We start from the raw sequence: 17,661 nt of genomic DNA, 5'->3' as shown, positions 1-17,661 counted from the left end.
TTTAAATATGAAAATGCTACAAAGCAAATACCCTTTCATGAACTACATTTTTTTTTGTAAAAGCAATGTCAGGACCTTGTATCAGATGTCGTTGATACCTTTGGCCAAGAATTTCAATTTTGACGTCCCAAACACGAAGTGGTCGAGAAACAGCCTAATATAACCGCTCTGAAAACACTCACTTATAATCAAGTTGTATCCTTTACTATCATTTTGTTTTTCTCTCAGAAATCCCATGACTTTTCGAATTTTCTTGTTGCACATTTGGATCAGTGTTGTGAGTCTAAGAAAAGTACTTCTCCAAAGCACTTTCTTGAACTGGATTTAAAAGATATCAATATATTTGACATTGATTATGTTCAAATTTTGTTTTGAAAATATTTGCTGTGCAATCTTGCGACGGGGCCGTTTCGCAAATCTTGTTGTTTTTGACCTAACAAAGACTTTTTGACTTTTTGGTCCCTCGAAGCCTTCTCCTGATTCTCCAAAAATAAAGTATTTTATTTATGGTCTGTTAAAAGACACTGATTTACAAGACATCAATTCTGCCTCTATTGACTGATTCTGACTTTATTCTTTACACTCTTTATTCTTTTCATTCTTTACAACTACTGCACTAATGGGAAAACCTCTGTTTTTTCTGACATGAAGTACAAAAAACAAAACATTTTTTAAAGACACCAAAAAACAACACAAACAACATAAAAGATAGCTAAAAGACAAAATACACTGAACTCCTTTACATAATAACTTCCAAAATAAGCATAAACCTTCCAACAACCTCCCTACCAACTATCAACAACTCTCTCTCTACCAACCCGACATTCCATTCACCATAAGAAACTGAAATTGAAATGCTGATCTTGTGTTACTCCTAATTTCTGCGACCAAATTTCCACTATTCCTCGTACCATATTCATGAATATCACTGTTAGCACAGTAAGTTGCGCGAAAAACACTTTGGACTAGGTTATGTACGAACTGGAAAACAAATGCTGCCGCTTCATAATCACGTAGTTGGCCCTCGTTGAGCAAACTTAAGGACTTAAAACAAGCAGTTGTGTCACTCCCATATTTGGCATACTTGCCTTTAATCCTCACAACTCTCTTCTGAAGAATCTAGATTCCTTTGAAATTAACGTAAAAATTGTTGCTCCATATGAGATTTATGGGTAAAAACTCGATTGATAAATCATTCGTAAAATCTGCTTTGGCAAGAAAGGTTTCAATCTACATAGTACTCCAACACCTTGGGAAATTTTTGAAGAAGTAAAATCACTTCCTTGAAAGATTTCGATCTATAAACAATCCTAAGTATCGCAAGATCTGCACTTGTTAGACATACTCCCCAGATAACATAACTAGACCACTAGTATCAATCGGCATGCTGACTACAGAAAGTCATTAAAAAAGTATCTTTAACGTTAAAGGTTCATAAGAACCTCCAGCCTTTTAAATGTATTATTAGCTTTCAACACTTGAACGGTTTGAAGATAAAAGCGGACCGTCTTGATGAATACAAGATGAAGCAAGGGGCCTAAAACTAACCCTTGCGGTACTCTACATTTTAGTCGAGAAGAAGAAGTCACACCATTGAGTACTATACGTAGGAACCTTCCAAGTGAATACCTTTCAAATCACTGTTATGAAGTGTCACGAATGTCTAGACACCTAAGTCGGTCAAGCAAAATTTTGAAATCTACAGTATCAAATGCCCTCCTTATACCAATGAATATTGACATCAGCAAGTACCCTTTATCTAACGCACCACTAACACATTCGACTAAATGAATTTATTTAACAAGAGCAAAAAAAGAGGGATATACAACTACTCCTCGATTCTGGCAGTTTGAATGCACTAGATTTAAGAATTTATAGCTATAGAAGAAATGAAAAATGTGAAAAATGACCTTTAGGCTGTAACCTCTCTAAGAACCATCCACAATAACCTTTTCCTGTTCAAATTGGTCACTCTTTTTTTTTTGGTAAAAAGGAATAGGAATGTAGAAATAAAATTGTTTTTATTGTAAAAAGCTGCGTGTTTTGATTGTAATACGTTTTTTTAGTGCTATTGTCTGCTCTCAACTTATGGGAAAATTGCTCAGATTTCTTTGCCGTAAAAAAAAAGATATGCCACATAAAGGAAGGTACTATCTTGAGAATCAAGGGACATTTTGAAGCAAGTAGTACACCTTTTTATCTAGTATGCTAGGGGCCTGGGCTTAAATTTCTATTCGACAAAAAGAAAGCCTTATAAGCTAGGCATTCTAGTGATGTCTTGAGATATTAAGTATTCTTAAAACTTGTTTTTTTTTTTAGGAGAAGCACTCAAGTCCTTACTTTCCTTCCTTCAAGCTGTGGCAGAATCGGGCATTTCCGGTTTATCGTCTGAACCACTTATAAATCACTTGCAAGATTTAATCGAAAAAGGACCACTTCATAAAGACGTGAGTGGTATTTTCAACATGCATTAATCCATACTAGTTTTGACCATGTCTAGGTTATACACTAGACTATATTACAAAGACTTAACGCTTGGTTCGTGAAATTCTAGTGATAATGACTATTTCAATAAGGCCATCTACTGCACTTACTTGTTTTCACATGCTGCGGCTCGAATCTAATTTTTTTGTTTTTATTTAATAATCATTGAGCTCCATTTAGAAAGAAACTATGGTGGTAAAAAATGTAGAAAAGGATAAAGATATAGCTATTTGTATATTGGAGGGTATTGTAACTAGGTACTAGAACTATGTTATGTATAATGTAATATTGGAGAGGGGTGAATAATTCTTGACCCTTACCCCTTCCCCCTTAAAACAAGATTTTTTTTATTTGAATAAAATGCTCATATAACTCGTCGACTTTCTAATGCTTTGCGCAGCTTTACTGTTTGAGATAAACCTGTTTACGTATGTTATGTAATAGGTTATTATTATGCCTTTATGCTGATGCAAAAACGTAAACATATTTTTTTGGGTAGATAGTAGAAGGAATATATATATATATATATATATATATATATATATATATATATATATATATATATATATATATATATATATATATATATATATATATATATATATATATATATATATATATATATATACCCATCTTGTTTTGCTCTTATAGGAAAGATAGATCTTATCATATGGGCATATTTTCTTGCGTGCCTTTGGATATTTTTCGAATGAAGCAAAATCAGGATGTCGCGGTATTTCTGATTCCTATTTGTTTATAAATTTATTCACAAATTTCAGCGAGATAGCATTTAGTTAAAAAGAAGTTTGACTTGAAAAAAAATTACCGAAATTACGACTATGCATTATATCCTGAATTTTCCCAGAACTTAAAATGAATCTCATTTGTAAGAAAAACTGAAACTCTTCAATTCTGGAGGGAAGGACAAGCGCAAAATTTTGTATTTGAATTTCCAAGAAAATCTACAGGTAAGCAAATTCAACTAAAATTTTGTGGCCAAGCCATGATGAAACAAGTTTTTTCTCGTTTTTCGGGCATTGCTAAAAAAACAAACTAAAAATCACAAATTTTTACTTGATAAATACTGGAAACTAAACTATTCCTTTAAACAAAAAAAAAATATTTCAAAGTTATATATTCACCAAAAAAGTTACATGAGAGTTATATATTCGACAAGAAGCGAAAACATACGTTCGATGAATGAATCAAGAGAAAAAACACAGATTCACTTGGCCAGATGAATGAGGTCCAGGATCACCTATAGCGCCATGTATATTCATGCCCTACACAATCTGAAGAAAATTTTAGAAGGTCGAACTAGACTGACCTTTCAAGACTGGCTTGTTTAGCATGGAATAGTGTATAGTCCCCCTTTTTTATCGGTAAATAGAGCAAACATGGCTAATTCAATTAAAACAGTGTGCTTTGGAAGTCCCTGTTAGTACTAAAATACTTTTTTTGACAGAGCAGGCAAAAAGTATCACGAACATTAAAAAACAATATAATTTTAATAAAAAAAAGTGAGGAAAATGTCCAAAAACAGAGTCACAGCTAATAAAGAACCACCCTAAATGGAACTTGACCGTGAGTGGCATCCTGAATAGATTGTATAATTGACATAATGTACTTCTATATTTGTTCTGAATGTTTAATGTTGATTCCAGTTTTGATGCTGATTTTTATTAAATATTTTTGCTATATCAATTTCAATTCGCAGGCATACCATTCTCTGGCGGAGGCTGTTGGAGCACTTGCAGTGAGTAAAGGTGCTGATAGTTTCAAAATTATTGATAGGTTTTTGAAAAAAGCCTCAAGTAAAAATACGTATGACTCTCAGCTGGTATTCTCTCTCCTGTCAGTTGGCTCTATCGGAAAACGGCTGTGAGTGATTTTCATTTTCTAGTTTTCTTCTCGTTCTTATTATTTGAAACGGCTTGGAGTTTTCAACTGTGGCTGACACGTATACGGGAAGGACTCTAGGCATGTACCCATTGGTATATATATATATATATATATATATATATATATATATATATATATATATATATATATATATATATATATATATATATATATATATATTGTATATATATTGTCAATAATATATATAGCTTATAATATACAAGTATTTAAGATTTACAGTTTTTTCCATAATCAAGGTTGCCACAGAGGCAACCGTGGCAATTTGCTTATTTTTATTACTGAGGAGAATTCGGCTTATTCTGAGTTCAGAAACAAATTTGGTTCTTGAGGACTCAAAACTATAAGAGACCACAACTTCTTTCATTTTTTCGTAAAGGCCCATTCACAATGGAATCTTACTGATATCGATATTTAACTAGCGCTAACTTGAGCCAATTTCTCGTAGATTTTTCTGATTGGCCGAAAAATTCTATGAAAAATTGTGATATGCTAAAATTAACGGTAGATAAAATTCAGTATTAGTAAGATCGCATTTTGAATGGGTTTAACTCTAATCATTCAGAATTTATGACTGAAAGACTTTAAAATGAAAATAATGTTCAATATAAAATTATATCAAGTTAACCTCGACTTTACAACTAACAAAATGAATGACTCGAAATGAAATGAAATGCTTTAAAAGGACTGAGAAAAAATCAGATTGTTTTGTACTGCTTTAACATCAGAAGTCTAATAATCGTGTACTTTCTTCATACCTAGTTTGTGGTATTGTATAAGATATTTTAGATTACCCTAATCTTGTAGTTATGGCCTAAGATATCCTTATGTGATTGATGTTGACCAGAAAGAAATTTCTAAGTGTAGAGTAATAAGGATTTCGTTAAAATAAATCGTGTTGCTTCCTACTCAAAGGATTCAATGAATGGGCAGTCCAACTATTTATAGTATTTGTATGAATTTTGATTTTCCATTTGCTTGTACATTTTTGCGGGTAATTTATTATCTATGTAGCTTCCGGAGGTAAAAAATGGCTTTTTATGTATATATATATTTATTGATTAGTGTGGTTGGTGCTATTGACGGTGTCGGTCACAAAATTCGTATTCTTTTTTCAGTGTTTTCTCTACCTCCTCCACGGAAAAAGTGGTCCTTTTTAGGGGAGGTAGTAAAATTTTTTCTTGTTTGTATTTTGTTTAAAACTCATACCTTGTTATTATAACTTTCCCAGGACCTTTGGCTCAATATACCAGGCGGAAAATTACGTTACGGTCTGGGATTTTTAGTGAAGATGTAAATATAACTAAAGCACTACATCATGATATCATATGTGCAATGCAGACAGAAGGTGGCTTAACTAAGTGGTTTTTGGTTGAGTGAGGTGTAAGACAGCTAGGTGTCGCCATTGTTATTTGTCACAGTGATAGATTATATTCTTCGATGATGGAGTGTCAAGGATTTTCACAGTTGCACCCACTGAAAGAATTTGGTTATGGGAACTCTGCTGATGATGCTGGTCTTCTTGCTAACTAGCCAGAAAATATGCAGTGCAGTATAAACGAACTTGGACGTTCTGCATTTAACTCAAGGACAATGGGCCAGCAGTGAAGAAGTAAAAGAGTTCGGATTTCTTGGCAGCATTCTTATGCAAGATGACATTCCCGATTCTTTTGTCGAATAGCGTTGCCTGGTGGTGCTGTCAGTTGTTGTAGAAACCAGTGGAGAAATAATAAATAATTCCTACATGCAAAGGACGAATTTATAATAATAATACTGTACTTTTTGCCCTTGGAAATTTGGCTGTTAAACTTGGAAGATTAATGTGCAGTTAGAAAGACAACCCTAACCATCTGAGTTGCAAACGGTCTGTTTTCTATTATGGATATACATTTGACAGTGGTAATGAGGAACGATGAGGTGTATCAGTCGATACATCACAACCCATTCTCGATGACAATAGAAAATGGTGATAGATATATTAGGGGCATGTGGTACAGATGGAAAATGGAAGACTACCGCATGACATACCGGACACCCCTTTCAAATTTCCTTTCAAATCAAGAACACATAAAATAACTATTGGCAAGGTGCTAGAGAGGGAAACTAAACTGGTGAAAGCCACGATGGGGAAATCCGGGTCTAATGCTCAGGACAGGTCGTTGCAGGGAGTTGCTATTGTTCCCTACACGGCTTTAGCCGCAGGAGGAACCAAGTCTCGGGAGGTTGAAACAGGAATTAGGTAGGAATTTTTTGGAATGTAGACAGAAAAAGGAAATTTTAGGTTAAGACTGGCGAGAGTCTTTGTAATCAACAAATTTTATGAATTATATTCAAATGACAGGAAGCTGTCGAGAAAACTAAAAAATAATTGCCTTTTTTGAACAAATATGATTTTAAATCAAATTCCTACACATTTACATACATAGTCTGAATAAACCGTAATTTGGTATGAAATTTCAAAACCAAGCAACCCTAACGTTGTCAGGTGCAACTTGTAAAACCACTCAATGTACATACTGTGTTGGCATAAAGAAGTAACCAGGCTGGCCTAATTTATTTACTGTGGTCTTGGCCAAATAGAAACTTATTTACCAATGGTGAATGTAAATTCATTTTGCAAAACAACTTGGAAAACGAGCCATAAAATCGATTCTTTTCTGAATTTTTGCTTATTCTGGCTGCATCCTTTGAAAGCATTTTCAGTCCTTTCGTATTGTCTATTTTAACATTATTTTTCTTTCTTGTTCCGGGTGTTTACGGATATCGTATCAGCCAAACAATATTCTTGTGAATTGGGATATTGACGTATCGCGCACCTTTCTCAAAAGACATCGAGAATTTGGGATATGAATGTTCTACAATTAGGAATATAAATCTTAGCTTAAAATATATAATGAGGGTGGATTGTGTAATCGCTCGTCATATCTTTGCTTGTTTCATTTTATCATAATAAAGATGGATGCTCTAATTTTATTTTTAACTAGATAAATAATTACTAGCATTACTTTAGACCTCAAATCCTCCTGCGCCTCAGGCTCACAGAGTGTCTGAGAATAGCCTCCAATTTTTCCTCTAGTGAGCAGCTGCGATGATGCCCTCGCACTCTGCGAAGTCTGAAGAGTTCCTCTATCGTGTTTTGTGTCCGACGAAGCGTGCTTTTTGATCTTCCTTGGTGATGGATGCTTTCCCGTCTGCCAGTGAGGAGAATGTATGGAGGTTTATAATAATAATAATTTATTACAAACCCGCTTATAAAAAAGAAGCATGAAGAAGCGGAGCAAAACAAAAGAAAAGAGAAATTAAAGACGAAAACAAATCAACCGAACATAATAATCACTAAATACAAACAAATCACACTTCAACTATCAAGCAAAAAAGTCGCTGGGAAATCAAATAATAGTGCCCTGTGTTTCACGAGAGCTTGTTTTTCAAAATTCGGCATGAACTCAACAGGATCAGGTATATGATACTTTTCTAGCAGACCAGTGTTACGGAGGTAAAGTGGCAGACCAAGCAGAAACTTTAAATATTTGCAAAAGCCTGAACGGATTCGCAACATATCCGAATTCGATAGCCAATGCCAAACGGGTGAGATGTAGTGAGCAAAGGGAAGAGCGACGGCACGATACAACCTAGCAAGAATATGCTTATTAAATTTAAACTTCAGAGCTGCAAGTTTAGCATACCCAGACCGAAAACCCGACAGAACCTGGTCAACAAAAAGAGCACGCGAGCTTCTGAGGTCGCTTCCATATGTGATACCTAGGTACTTCAACTTGCGGCTTGGAAGTACTACTTGCCCTGCAACGGTAACACGGGTAGCCTCGCGACGGGCAACTTCAGACGGCGCACGCGGGGGTTCAAATACAAGAAATTCTGTTTTAGCAGGGTTAATAACCAGACCAATATTAGTATAACCTCGACTTAGGAGATCGATATTAGCTTGAAGGTTACAAAGCGATGTGCTCACCAGTAATATGTCGTCGGCGTAGCACAGTAGGCTCACATCCATACATTCAGTGTTAAAACCACCGTTAATCTTTTTTGTTACCGACGAGGTTAGTGAATTGAAGAGTACAGGGCTTAAAACCGACCCTTGACGCAGTCCCCGGTGAAGCTTAATCGGTTTCGACAGGAATTCACTACTCAACTTAACACGGATAAGGCTACTCGAATACCAGTGCCATAGGACGGCCGCTACATGTGGGTTCACACCTTGGTGCAGCAGGTTCAAAATTAACTTTGAATGAATTACCGAATCGAACGCCGCGGACACATCTACTGCACAAATTAAAAGAGTCCGTGATTGATTCTGAGCTTTCGATACTATACGCGTAAGGAGGCGATGTGCAAATGCACAACCGAGGTGGCGACGGAACCCGAATTGTCGATTGTCAATTTTACACTTGCGTAACAGCTCAGGTAACAGAAGTCTCTCTAACACTTTGCTTAATGTACTAGAAACTGTTATAGGCCTATAGCTAGAGCAGAGGTTACGATTTTTTCCCTTCTTCAAGACGTTAGACACAATACCTAGGGCAAACGACTTAGGGACTGCACCAGAATCAAGGCACATTTGATATAGCAGCGTCAAGTGCTCAATGAGCAGAGGTGAGCTACAGCGGAGGTGTTCAGTCACAATTCCGTCGTGCCCGGGAGCCTTGCCCTTTCTCAGCTGCTTAATAACCTGGAGCACTTCGCCTATTGAGACGGTAAAATAGTTCCGTTGGCTCAAGAGGGACGCAAAAGCTCGTGAGAGCTCGCTATCACTTTCGGTTGTTAGTTGGGCATGTTTGATCCCAAAAACTTCACTATAGTGTTTTACCCACTGCTCCTCAGGTATGTTACTAGCAGGGTTTGTCACTGGTTTAGACTGTCTAAAAGACTTCCACATAGATACAGGATTATTTGCTGCTTCTTGGGAAGCAAGTTCGGCTTCGGCAGCTTTAAGATCACTTACAGACTTATTATAAGTTTTTTTCGTGTTGCGGAACTGCTCAAACACTACACCTGACCTAGGCCTCTCGCAATCGCGCCATAATCTCAGCCAAAACTTAGCACATCTGGCATGTGGAGGATATGTCCAATGATTGTCATCTTGGTTTTCTCACAACAGAGGCAACGTCTGGTTAGCCTGTGCTGGTACGGATTTTGTCTCTTCTGACATGGTCTTTCCAGCTGATCCTTAGAGTCAGCCAGTAAATAATTAATAGCCTATATATTGAATAAGGTTAATTTTTCGTAGGAATAATCATAGCAACAAACTGTAATACTATTGTTATCCCCGTAAATGGCGAACCAGTGTAGTGTTCCACCTTCTTGTGAAAGTTGTCTGTTCAGCCTATGTCTGCTCTGAAAACCCCATTCTGAATCAAATCATTAAGCTTAGAATACTTTAGGGCTAGTGTCTCCTTCCAAGAAAATTGTGTGCATTGTTTGGGATTAAATTTAAAAAACAATAGTTTTTTAACTGCAAGTAAGGAGCGACATTAAAACTTAAAACGAACAGAAATTATTCCGTATATGAAAGGGGTTGTCCCCTCCTCAACGTCTCGCTCTTTGCGCTAAAGTTTAGCTCTTTCTCACAGCTCTACTTTTTAAACAATAAAAAACATTAGCGTAAAGAGCGAGGTGTTGAGGAGAGGTCAACCCCTTTCATATACGGAATAATTTCTGTTCGTTTTAAGTTTTAACGTCGCTCCTTACTTGCAGTTAAAAAACTTGTTTTTTAGAATTATGTTTCTGAACGTTTTTTGATTAATGCAAGTTTTGATTTTTGCTCACCGCACATGAATAATTAAAACGAAATTTGCATATTAATCTTTTTTTGGCTAAATGGTTTTCTCACGATTTTGATCGGAAGATTTTGATAAAAAAAAAATGTGTAGGGGAGAAGGCCTAGTTGCACTCCAATTTTTGGTTACTTAAAAAGGCAACTAGAACTTTTAATTTTTTTACGAACGTTTTTATTAGTAATAAATATACGTAAATTACGAATTAACTTACATAACGAAATTCTATATTTGTGTATTTTTATTACGTATATGAGGGTGTTCTCTCTCTCGTCAATACCTCGCTCTTTACACTAAAGCTTCAATTTGGCCCCAATTCTTTAAGAATGACCCCAGAATCACAAAGGCCGTAGAATAAGTAGTTGAAATTACTAAAAATAGTTTAGCGTAAAGACTGATGTATTGTGGAGGAGACCAACCCCAATAATTTCTGTTCTTTTTAGGTTCTAATACTGCTCCTTACTTCCACCTGAAATTTTTTTTTTGTTATTTTCTTTTTTTTTTTAATGCAAGAAAATCCTGCGGCCCCTTCATTGAATGTTTCTTCCCTCATGATAAATTCCTCCATAGAAAGATCCTCACAAGTAACCCCCTCCTCCGACCCACATTTAACGTGAAAAAGTCTCCCTGGAAACGTCTGTACACGTCCCAATAACCATTATTGTATGTAAACAATGGTCAAAGTTTGTAACTTGCAGCCCCTCCCCCGGGGACTGTGGGGATTAAGTCGTCCTGAAAGACATAATTATTTGATTTTTCGACTATGCTGAACAAAATGGCTATCTCAAAATTCCATCCAGTGACTTTAGGAAAAAATGAGCGCGGTGAGGGGCCTATGTGCCCTCCAATTTTTTGGTCAATTAAAAAGGACTCTAGAACTTTTAGTTTCCATTAGAAGGAACCCTCTCGCGACATTCTAGGACCACTGGGTTGATACGATCACCCCTGAAAAAAAAAAACACGCACCTGTGATCTGTCTTCTGAGAAAAATACAAAATTCCACGTTTTTGTAGATAGGAACTTGAAACTTCTACAGCAGGATTACCTGATACGCTGAATCTGATGTTGTGATTTTCATTAAGATTCTTTAACTTTTAGGGGGTGTTTCCCCCTATTTTCTAAAATAAGCAAATTTTCTCAGGCTCGTAACTTTTGATAGGTAAAACTAAACTTGATGAATATTATGTATTTAGAATCACCGTAAAAATTCGATTTTTGATATAACTATTGGTATCGAAATTCCATTTTTTAGAGAGTCGATTACTATTGAGCCGGGCTGCTCTTTACTACAGTTCGTTACCACGAACTGTTTGATAGGAGGATACAGGCTTTACAGTCGCATATTTTTTTGCTCTTTATCTGGCCCCCTCTTGTCTTATTGTGCAACCACCGAAGATATAAAAATTGCATAGCAAATATTTGATTTTTGGTCATGTAACTGTAACAAACACTGCTTACTGTTAATCCCCCCTCCCAGATATAAAGCATGTGCACAATCCTGGTGCCTTGCTATAGGTGCCTTGCTATAGATGTCCTTAGCGCATATAGTTACATGGTAGCTCATTTTCTATTCTTTTATTCTAGAACTAGTAAAGTTTATTAAAATTTAAGGACTGAAAAATTGTAAGAAATAATATTTGCATAGCATTTGTGGAGTACTAAAATGCTAATGACAAGAAAATTTACAATAAAATATCCTACAGTCAAAAAAATCTGCACAAAATATTTACTAAACTAGTGGAGTCTACTAATTTCTTTGAGCATCACTTAAATATGTACTCTTTAAGAGTGTAGCTATGAAGGAATGCTGTTTCCATGGCAAAAACCTACCTAGCTTCGCTCATATTGGGGGCAGCCTAGACTTTTTTTAAAATATTTGTTCATATCCATAATGCTGTTGTTCGCTGACCAATGAAATTATTGTTGTTGGCACTAAGCAGATCGCGCTGCTATAATTATGTGCGTATTTACGGTGGTTTAGCAGAATTTTTCATGTAATGGATAAATAGATGTTTTGTCGGAAAACATTAAAAAAAAAGAAGAGAGACACGAGTCATAAAACGCTTCGCTTCTATATATTTGTTTGATTTGTGTATTCTTATTTTTGTAAACAAGGGTTCTGCTATTACATTTTGTTGGATATGTGTATTCTTATTTTTGTAAAAAAAAGTTCTTCTATTATATTTTATTTGATTTTTTGGTCTTATTTTTGCAAAAAAACAAAGATCTGCCATTCTGGGTCATGAAGAGTTGTATCATTTTTGCGTAGCTACTACTCTGCTGGACCATATATATATATATATATATATATATATATATATATATATATATATATATATATATATATATATATATATATATATATATATATATATATATATATGTATATATATATATATCTATATATATATATATATATATAAAGGTGTTTTTACGTTTTTTTTTGTTGTGTTTAGTGATATGTTATTTGACTCTTCTCTGTGTCCATATTATAAGATTGTTTATTTGCAAATTATGAAGTATATTCATATTTTTAGTGACCTTAGTGGAGTTGACTCTCTTAAAAAGGTATTGATAGAGTCGTTCAATTCACAATCTGAAGATGTTAGATCAGCTGGTTCGTATGCTCTTGGTTCTATTGCTGTTGGCAACTTGAATGAATTCCTTCCGTTCATTCTACAGGAAACAGAGAGTAAAGCAAAGAGGCAGTATCTACTCCTATGCTCATTGAAAGAAGTAAGTTATTTTGTTCCGTTTACAGTTTTTTTTTTAATTTGAATATAATTATATCGGAGGGATCGAGGGAAAAAGAGGAATTCTTTAAAGGGGATGAGAAGAGCTTTTAAGATAGACTTTAAAGGAAGTTAGAAATCTATGGGAGAAGTAAGGTGTGAACCTCTGATGCAGAGGAGGAGATAAAAGGAGGGTCGGGAGAGGTGGCTTTGTGCTGTGATATTTTGTGTAGTATTTAGCGTGTGCTATTAGTAGCAGGACCTGTGTAATTACGTTGTTTCAAATTTCGCTATATATTATGGTAGGGACTGTATCTTGGTTAGTAGGTACCAGGCTAGAGTCTCAGGAAGTTCAGGTTTGGCAAGCTGAAAAGGCTGCCTCGCCGTCCCTGGGACTATTCGGATGTCAAGGAGAACTGGGCCGAAGAAGTTTACCTAAAAATGCGATTAAGTCCGGAAGATTTAAAATTGGTGAAGTCTATAAGGGAGAATTCTATGCCTTTTGGCCAACGAATGAAATACTTAGGGAGGGTTATACTGGATATCGTCCTTACAGTTGTCCAATGTGTGAAGAGATGGATGATTCATTGTATCATTTTTTAAGAAAATGTAAGGAATTGAGGGATTTGCAGGTAGAAATTTTTGGTGGGGAGATTGGGGGAAGAGATTTTATTTTGGAAATTTTGAAAAGTAGGTATTATTTCGATGTAAAAAATATTGGAAAGTTCATTTGGATAGGTATGAAGAATCGTGAAAATTTTCTTGAATAATCAGTTCTAGTTTTTGCCAGTTTATGGTTTATTTTTGTATTTTGTATTTTTTGCTGGTTTGTTATGTTTCACCATGGCCCAATAGGGCTTTTGTGTAAATAAATCGATCTATTCAATGTGGATTTTTTTTTTGCCTCATTTATTTATTGATGCAAATAGAACGAAGCAGAAATATTTTTCACCTGTAGTTATAGTTTTCACCTATTTGTAGATATTTTTAAAATCTATTTTCTTATGATTGGATTTCAGATTACCATAGATTTGCATAGGTAACCAGCTTTCCAGCTTCCAGATAACCGAAACGATTCTTTTTATTCGTATGAATACATTTCTCTTTTAATTTATATAATTTAGTTGGGCGAAAGAAGCGATAATAATGGTATCAATAGCCAATTTCCTTCAAATTTGGCTTTTTGATTCTTTTTTAATGTCTAATATACCCTTTTTAGGTAATTTCATCCCACGCCACTTCAACTAACGGTGCCATTGCGCTTGCTCCATATATACCTGAAATCTGGCGTCGTCTTTTTATTCATTGTGAATCACCTCTAAAAGGTACACGAAAAATTGTTGCTGAGTGTCTGGGGAAGCTGACTATGATGGAGCCGAACAAACTGCTCCCGGAACTGAAGGCTGCTCGACAAAATGAATCCCCATTGATGAGACAAACTATTATAACTGCTGTAAAGTTCACAATTAGTGATCAGGTAAAAATTGAATACTTAGTTTCCAAGAAAAGTAAATTTCGTCTCTTTTGGAGTCCTGACATCAGGTGAAACTCCTATGAAAACTACTTAATTGTTTGCGGTTTTAAACCTACAGTGTGTCCCAGATAATTATTTTCAAGAAAGAGGTTTATGGACGAATTATGCCAAATAGGACTTAAAGCATCCTTTTCAATAGCAAAAAAGAGCACGGAATAATAGTCTAGAAAATTTGCAAATTTTAATCTTTAGAAATTTATAATTAAAAAAAAAATTGTTTAACTGCCAAAGCGTATGCTGGAAAAATTTGCCTCATTAGTTAGACAAACCATTTTAACTGCTGTAAAGTTTATAATTAGTGATCTTATAAATAGTGAGTATTTATTCTCCCAGAAGAGCAAATTTCGTCTCTTCTCGACACCTGACCCTAGGTGAAACTGCTGTGAAAACTACTCAATTCTTGACAGAGTGTCATAGGAACCTGTATTAAGAACGGGGCTCATCGACAAATTGTGCCACGGTTTTCGAACTTAAAATTTCTTTTCAAGTAGCAAAATAGATTGCGCCTAGTCATTTAAAAAAAATCCAAATCTAAAACTTTTTATTTTATAAATGTAAAACTATAAGTGATTTTGCTTTTTTTTGCTTCAAAAAAACTATTGAAGTGTACGCTTGAAAGGAATTGCCTCATTGGTTCGACAAGCTATTTTAATTGCAGTAAGGTTTACCACTAGGAATCTGGCAAGGATTGCATACCTAGTTTGCCATATAAACTATTTAGATCTTGCGGTTTTGAAATATACTGGGTGTACTAGGAAACGTCATTATACAGTTTATGGTAACGAACTTTAAGTTTGGAGCAACTCGGCTAAATAGTAACCGAAACTCTTAAAACAGAATTTTAATATCAATTAGATACATCAAAACAATTTTCTTTTAATACTGTCCAATAGCTACGCCTTTGGCGGTGACATGACCCTCCTCCCACACACACAGCCTCTGAGAAAAGGGCTGTAAGTTACGGAATTTAAATAGTGACGGAGACCATACTGCCTTTCCATTTCAAACAAACAAAACTTAGAAACAATAGGGAAAATTTTCAAGACAGTGGAATTCAAATCAGTGAATTTTTACTAAACCAATTTATGATAGTATTGAACCAGTTACAAAAAGCCCTTTGAGGCAAGATACCAAAAAAGCAAGATTAGCTTTGAAGGCTCGTATTTAATTATTTTTTTCTGTTTTGTTTGAATGTTTTGTGTTGAATAAACCATCTTGCATCGTTTCATTTATCAGTCCTGGTTGAACTTCGTTGATGTAAGAATGCTAAGGCTGTTTTAGAAAGTTTTTTAAAAACATTTTTAGTTTTAATTTTCACATTTTAATGTAAATTTCTATATATATATATATATATATATATATATATATATATATATATATATATATATATATATATATATATATATATATATATATATATATATATATATATATATATATATATATATATATATATATATATATATATATATCATGAAAAGAGAAATCACCAATGCAACAGCACAAACACATAAAAAAAAAAAAAAAAAAAGAGACAGAAGGAGAAAAGGAAGACTGTTTTCCTAAATTAGTGATTAACATAGACCAGCACTCGATTGAGGCCTTAACCCTACTCATCCATACAATCACACAGGTCAAACAGCATAGCCAAACACAATCAACCATAAAGAATAATCCATGGACAGGCAGTCATGTCGTCAATAAGTATAAGTCGTCATTTACCAAACAATAGAAAAAATAATAAAGACAAATAATTCAGAGGCAACAACCCAACACAAGGGCTCATCAGGAGAATACACTGGCCTATAGGGTTTCGCCACTTTAAATTCTCTACCCAGCCAAGTGTTGTGGCTACCACAGAATATCCATGGCATCCCCGTGTCAGGTATCACCCCCAAAATACATGCCTATGAAAGAAAAAAAACAGCAAATGTAAAACAACCAAGTAACACCAAAACAAGCTTATCCTGTTAATATATCCCTCTTTTTAGCAACAATAGGTAAACTAAATATGATAAAATTTACCAAATCACATATACATATATATTCTGGTATTGTGCTGAAGACAGTCCTTGGACATGAGACAGAAATATTCACTGAATTGTATTCCACTGTCTTGAAAAATTTCCCTATTGCTTCTAAGTTGTGTTTGTTTGTTAGGAAATTTGCCCATTGTTTACCTATAGTGTTGGTTATTGGGAAGTTTACAGATATTTCCTGGGAGGACTTCGGGAAGAATTTTCCGTGGGGAGGGAAGTTACCAGGGATGAACTTTCCAGGGAAAATTTTTCACTTTGGGAATTTGACAGAATTCCTATACAGAATTATTTGTCTTACTTTTTCCTATACTGTCTCAATTTTGCACGTGGAGATATTGCAGGGGGGGCGGTCTGGGGGAAATTTTCAGCGGGATTGCAATGTTCTGGAGAATTTTTTTCATGGGGGGGGGGGGGGGAGGATTTCCACCTGAGAAATTCTCCATTGAGGAATTTTCTAAGATAAGATATTTTTCAAGTGAAAGTATGCTAAGGAGATTTTTTCAAGAAAAATCGTCCGCAAGAAATTTTACGGGGGAATTTTCAGGATTTTCAGGATTTCAGCGAAGAAATTTTCAAGAATTGTCCGTATGGAATTTCCCAAGGGGTAGTGGTGACTTACGTGGAAGGAACTCTCCACGGCTAAGTTTCCTGTGAGGGGATGGAATTCTTCATAGAGGGGGTGTCAGATTTCCCGGCATTATATGAGAACGATCAGCGGTTAAATAAAAAAAAGTAGCAACACTAAAACTTAAACCGAATCGAAATTGTTTCTTATATGGGTTTTTCCTTTCCTCAATACCTCGCTCTTTACGCTAAGTTTGACTATCGTTCCCATTTTTTTATGAAACGACTTCTTAAACACAAGGGCTGTTTAATAGAATAAGAAGCGTTTTTAAAAGTATTAAGAAACTATAGTGTGAAGAGCGAGGCATTGACGAGGGGACACTCCCTTTATGTGCGGAATAAATTTCTGTTCGTTTTAAGTTTTAATGTCGCTCCTTACTTTCAGTTAAAAAGAAACTTTTCTTTTATTTAACTAAAGAAAGATGTTTATAGACTTAGTGTCCTATTCAAGGAAATATAGTTTAATATATTATTATGGGATAAATACGGCAGCCATTCCTTTGTTTGACAATGTTTGCATATGACCATAGCCCGGT

General features: G+C 35.0%; 1 protein-coding gene across 1 annotated transcript in view; it reads left to right on the top strand.

Moving 5' to 3' along the window:
* The window catches only part of LOC136032863 (cullin-associated NEDD8-dissociated protein 1-like), a 153,752-nt gene that overhangs the window by 89,436 nt on the left and 46,655 nt on the right, over positions 1-17,661 (top strand). Inside the window, exons 16-19 of the mRNA XM_065713276.1 lie at positions 2,320-2,447; positions 4,202-4,365; positions 12,734-12,932; positions 14,148-14,405. Coding sequence (XP_065569348.1) covers positions 2,320-2,447; positions 4,202-4,365; positions 12,734-12,932; positions 14,148-14,405 — 749 coding nt within the window. The remainder of the gene's footprint in view (positions 1-2,319; positions 2,448-4,201; positions 4,366-12,733; positions 12,933-14,147; positions 14,406-17,661) is intronic.

Source organism: Artemia franciscana, chromosome 11, assembly GCF_032884065.1.
Source record: "Artemia franciscana chromosome 11, ASM3288406v1, whole genome shotgun sequence".
In the NCBI taxonomy this organism is placed as follows: Eukaryota; Metazoa; Arthropoda; class Branchiopoda; order Anostraca; family Artemiidae; genus Artemia; species Artemia franciscana.
Note: the sequence above shows the minus strand (reverse complement) of the source record. Positions and strands in the feature narration are given on the sequence as shown.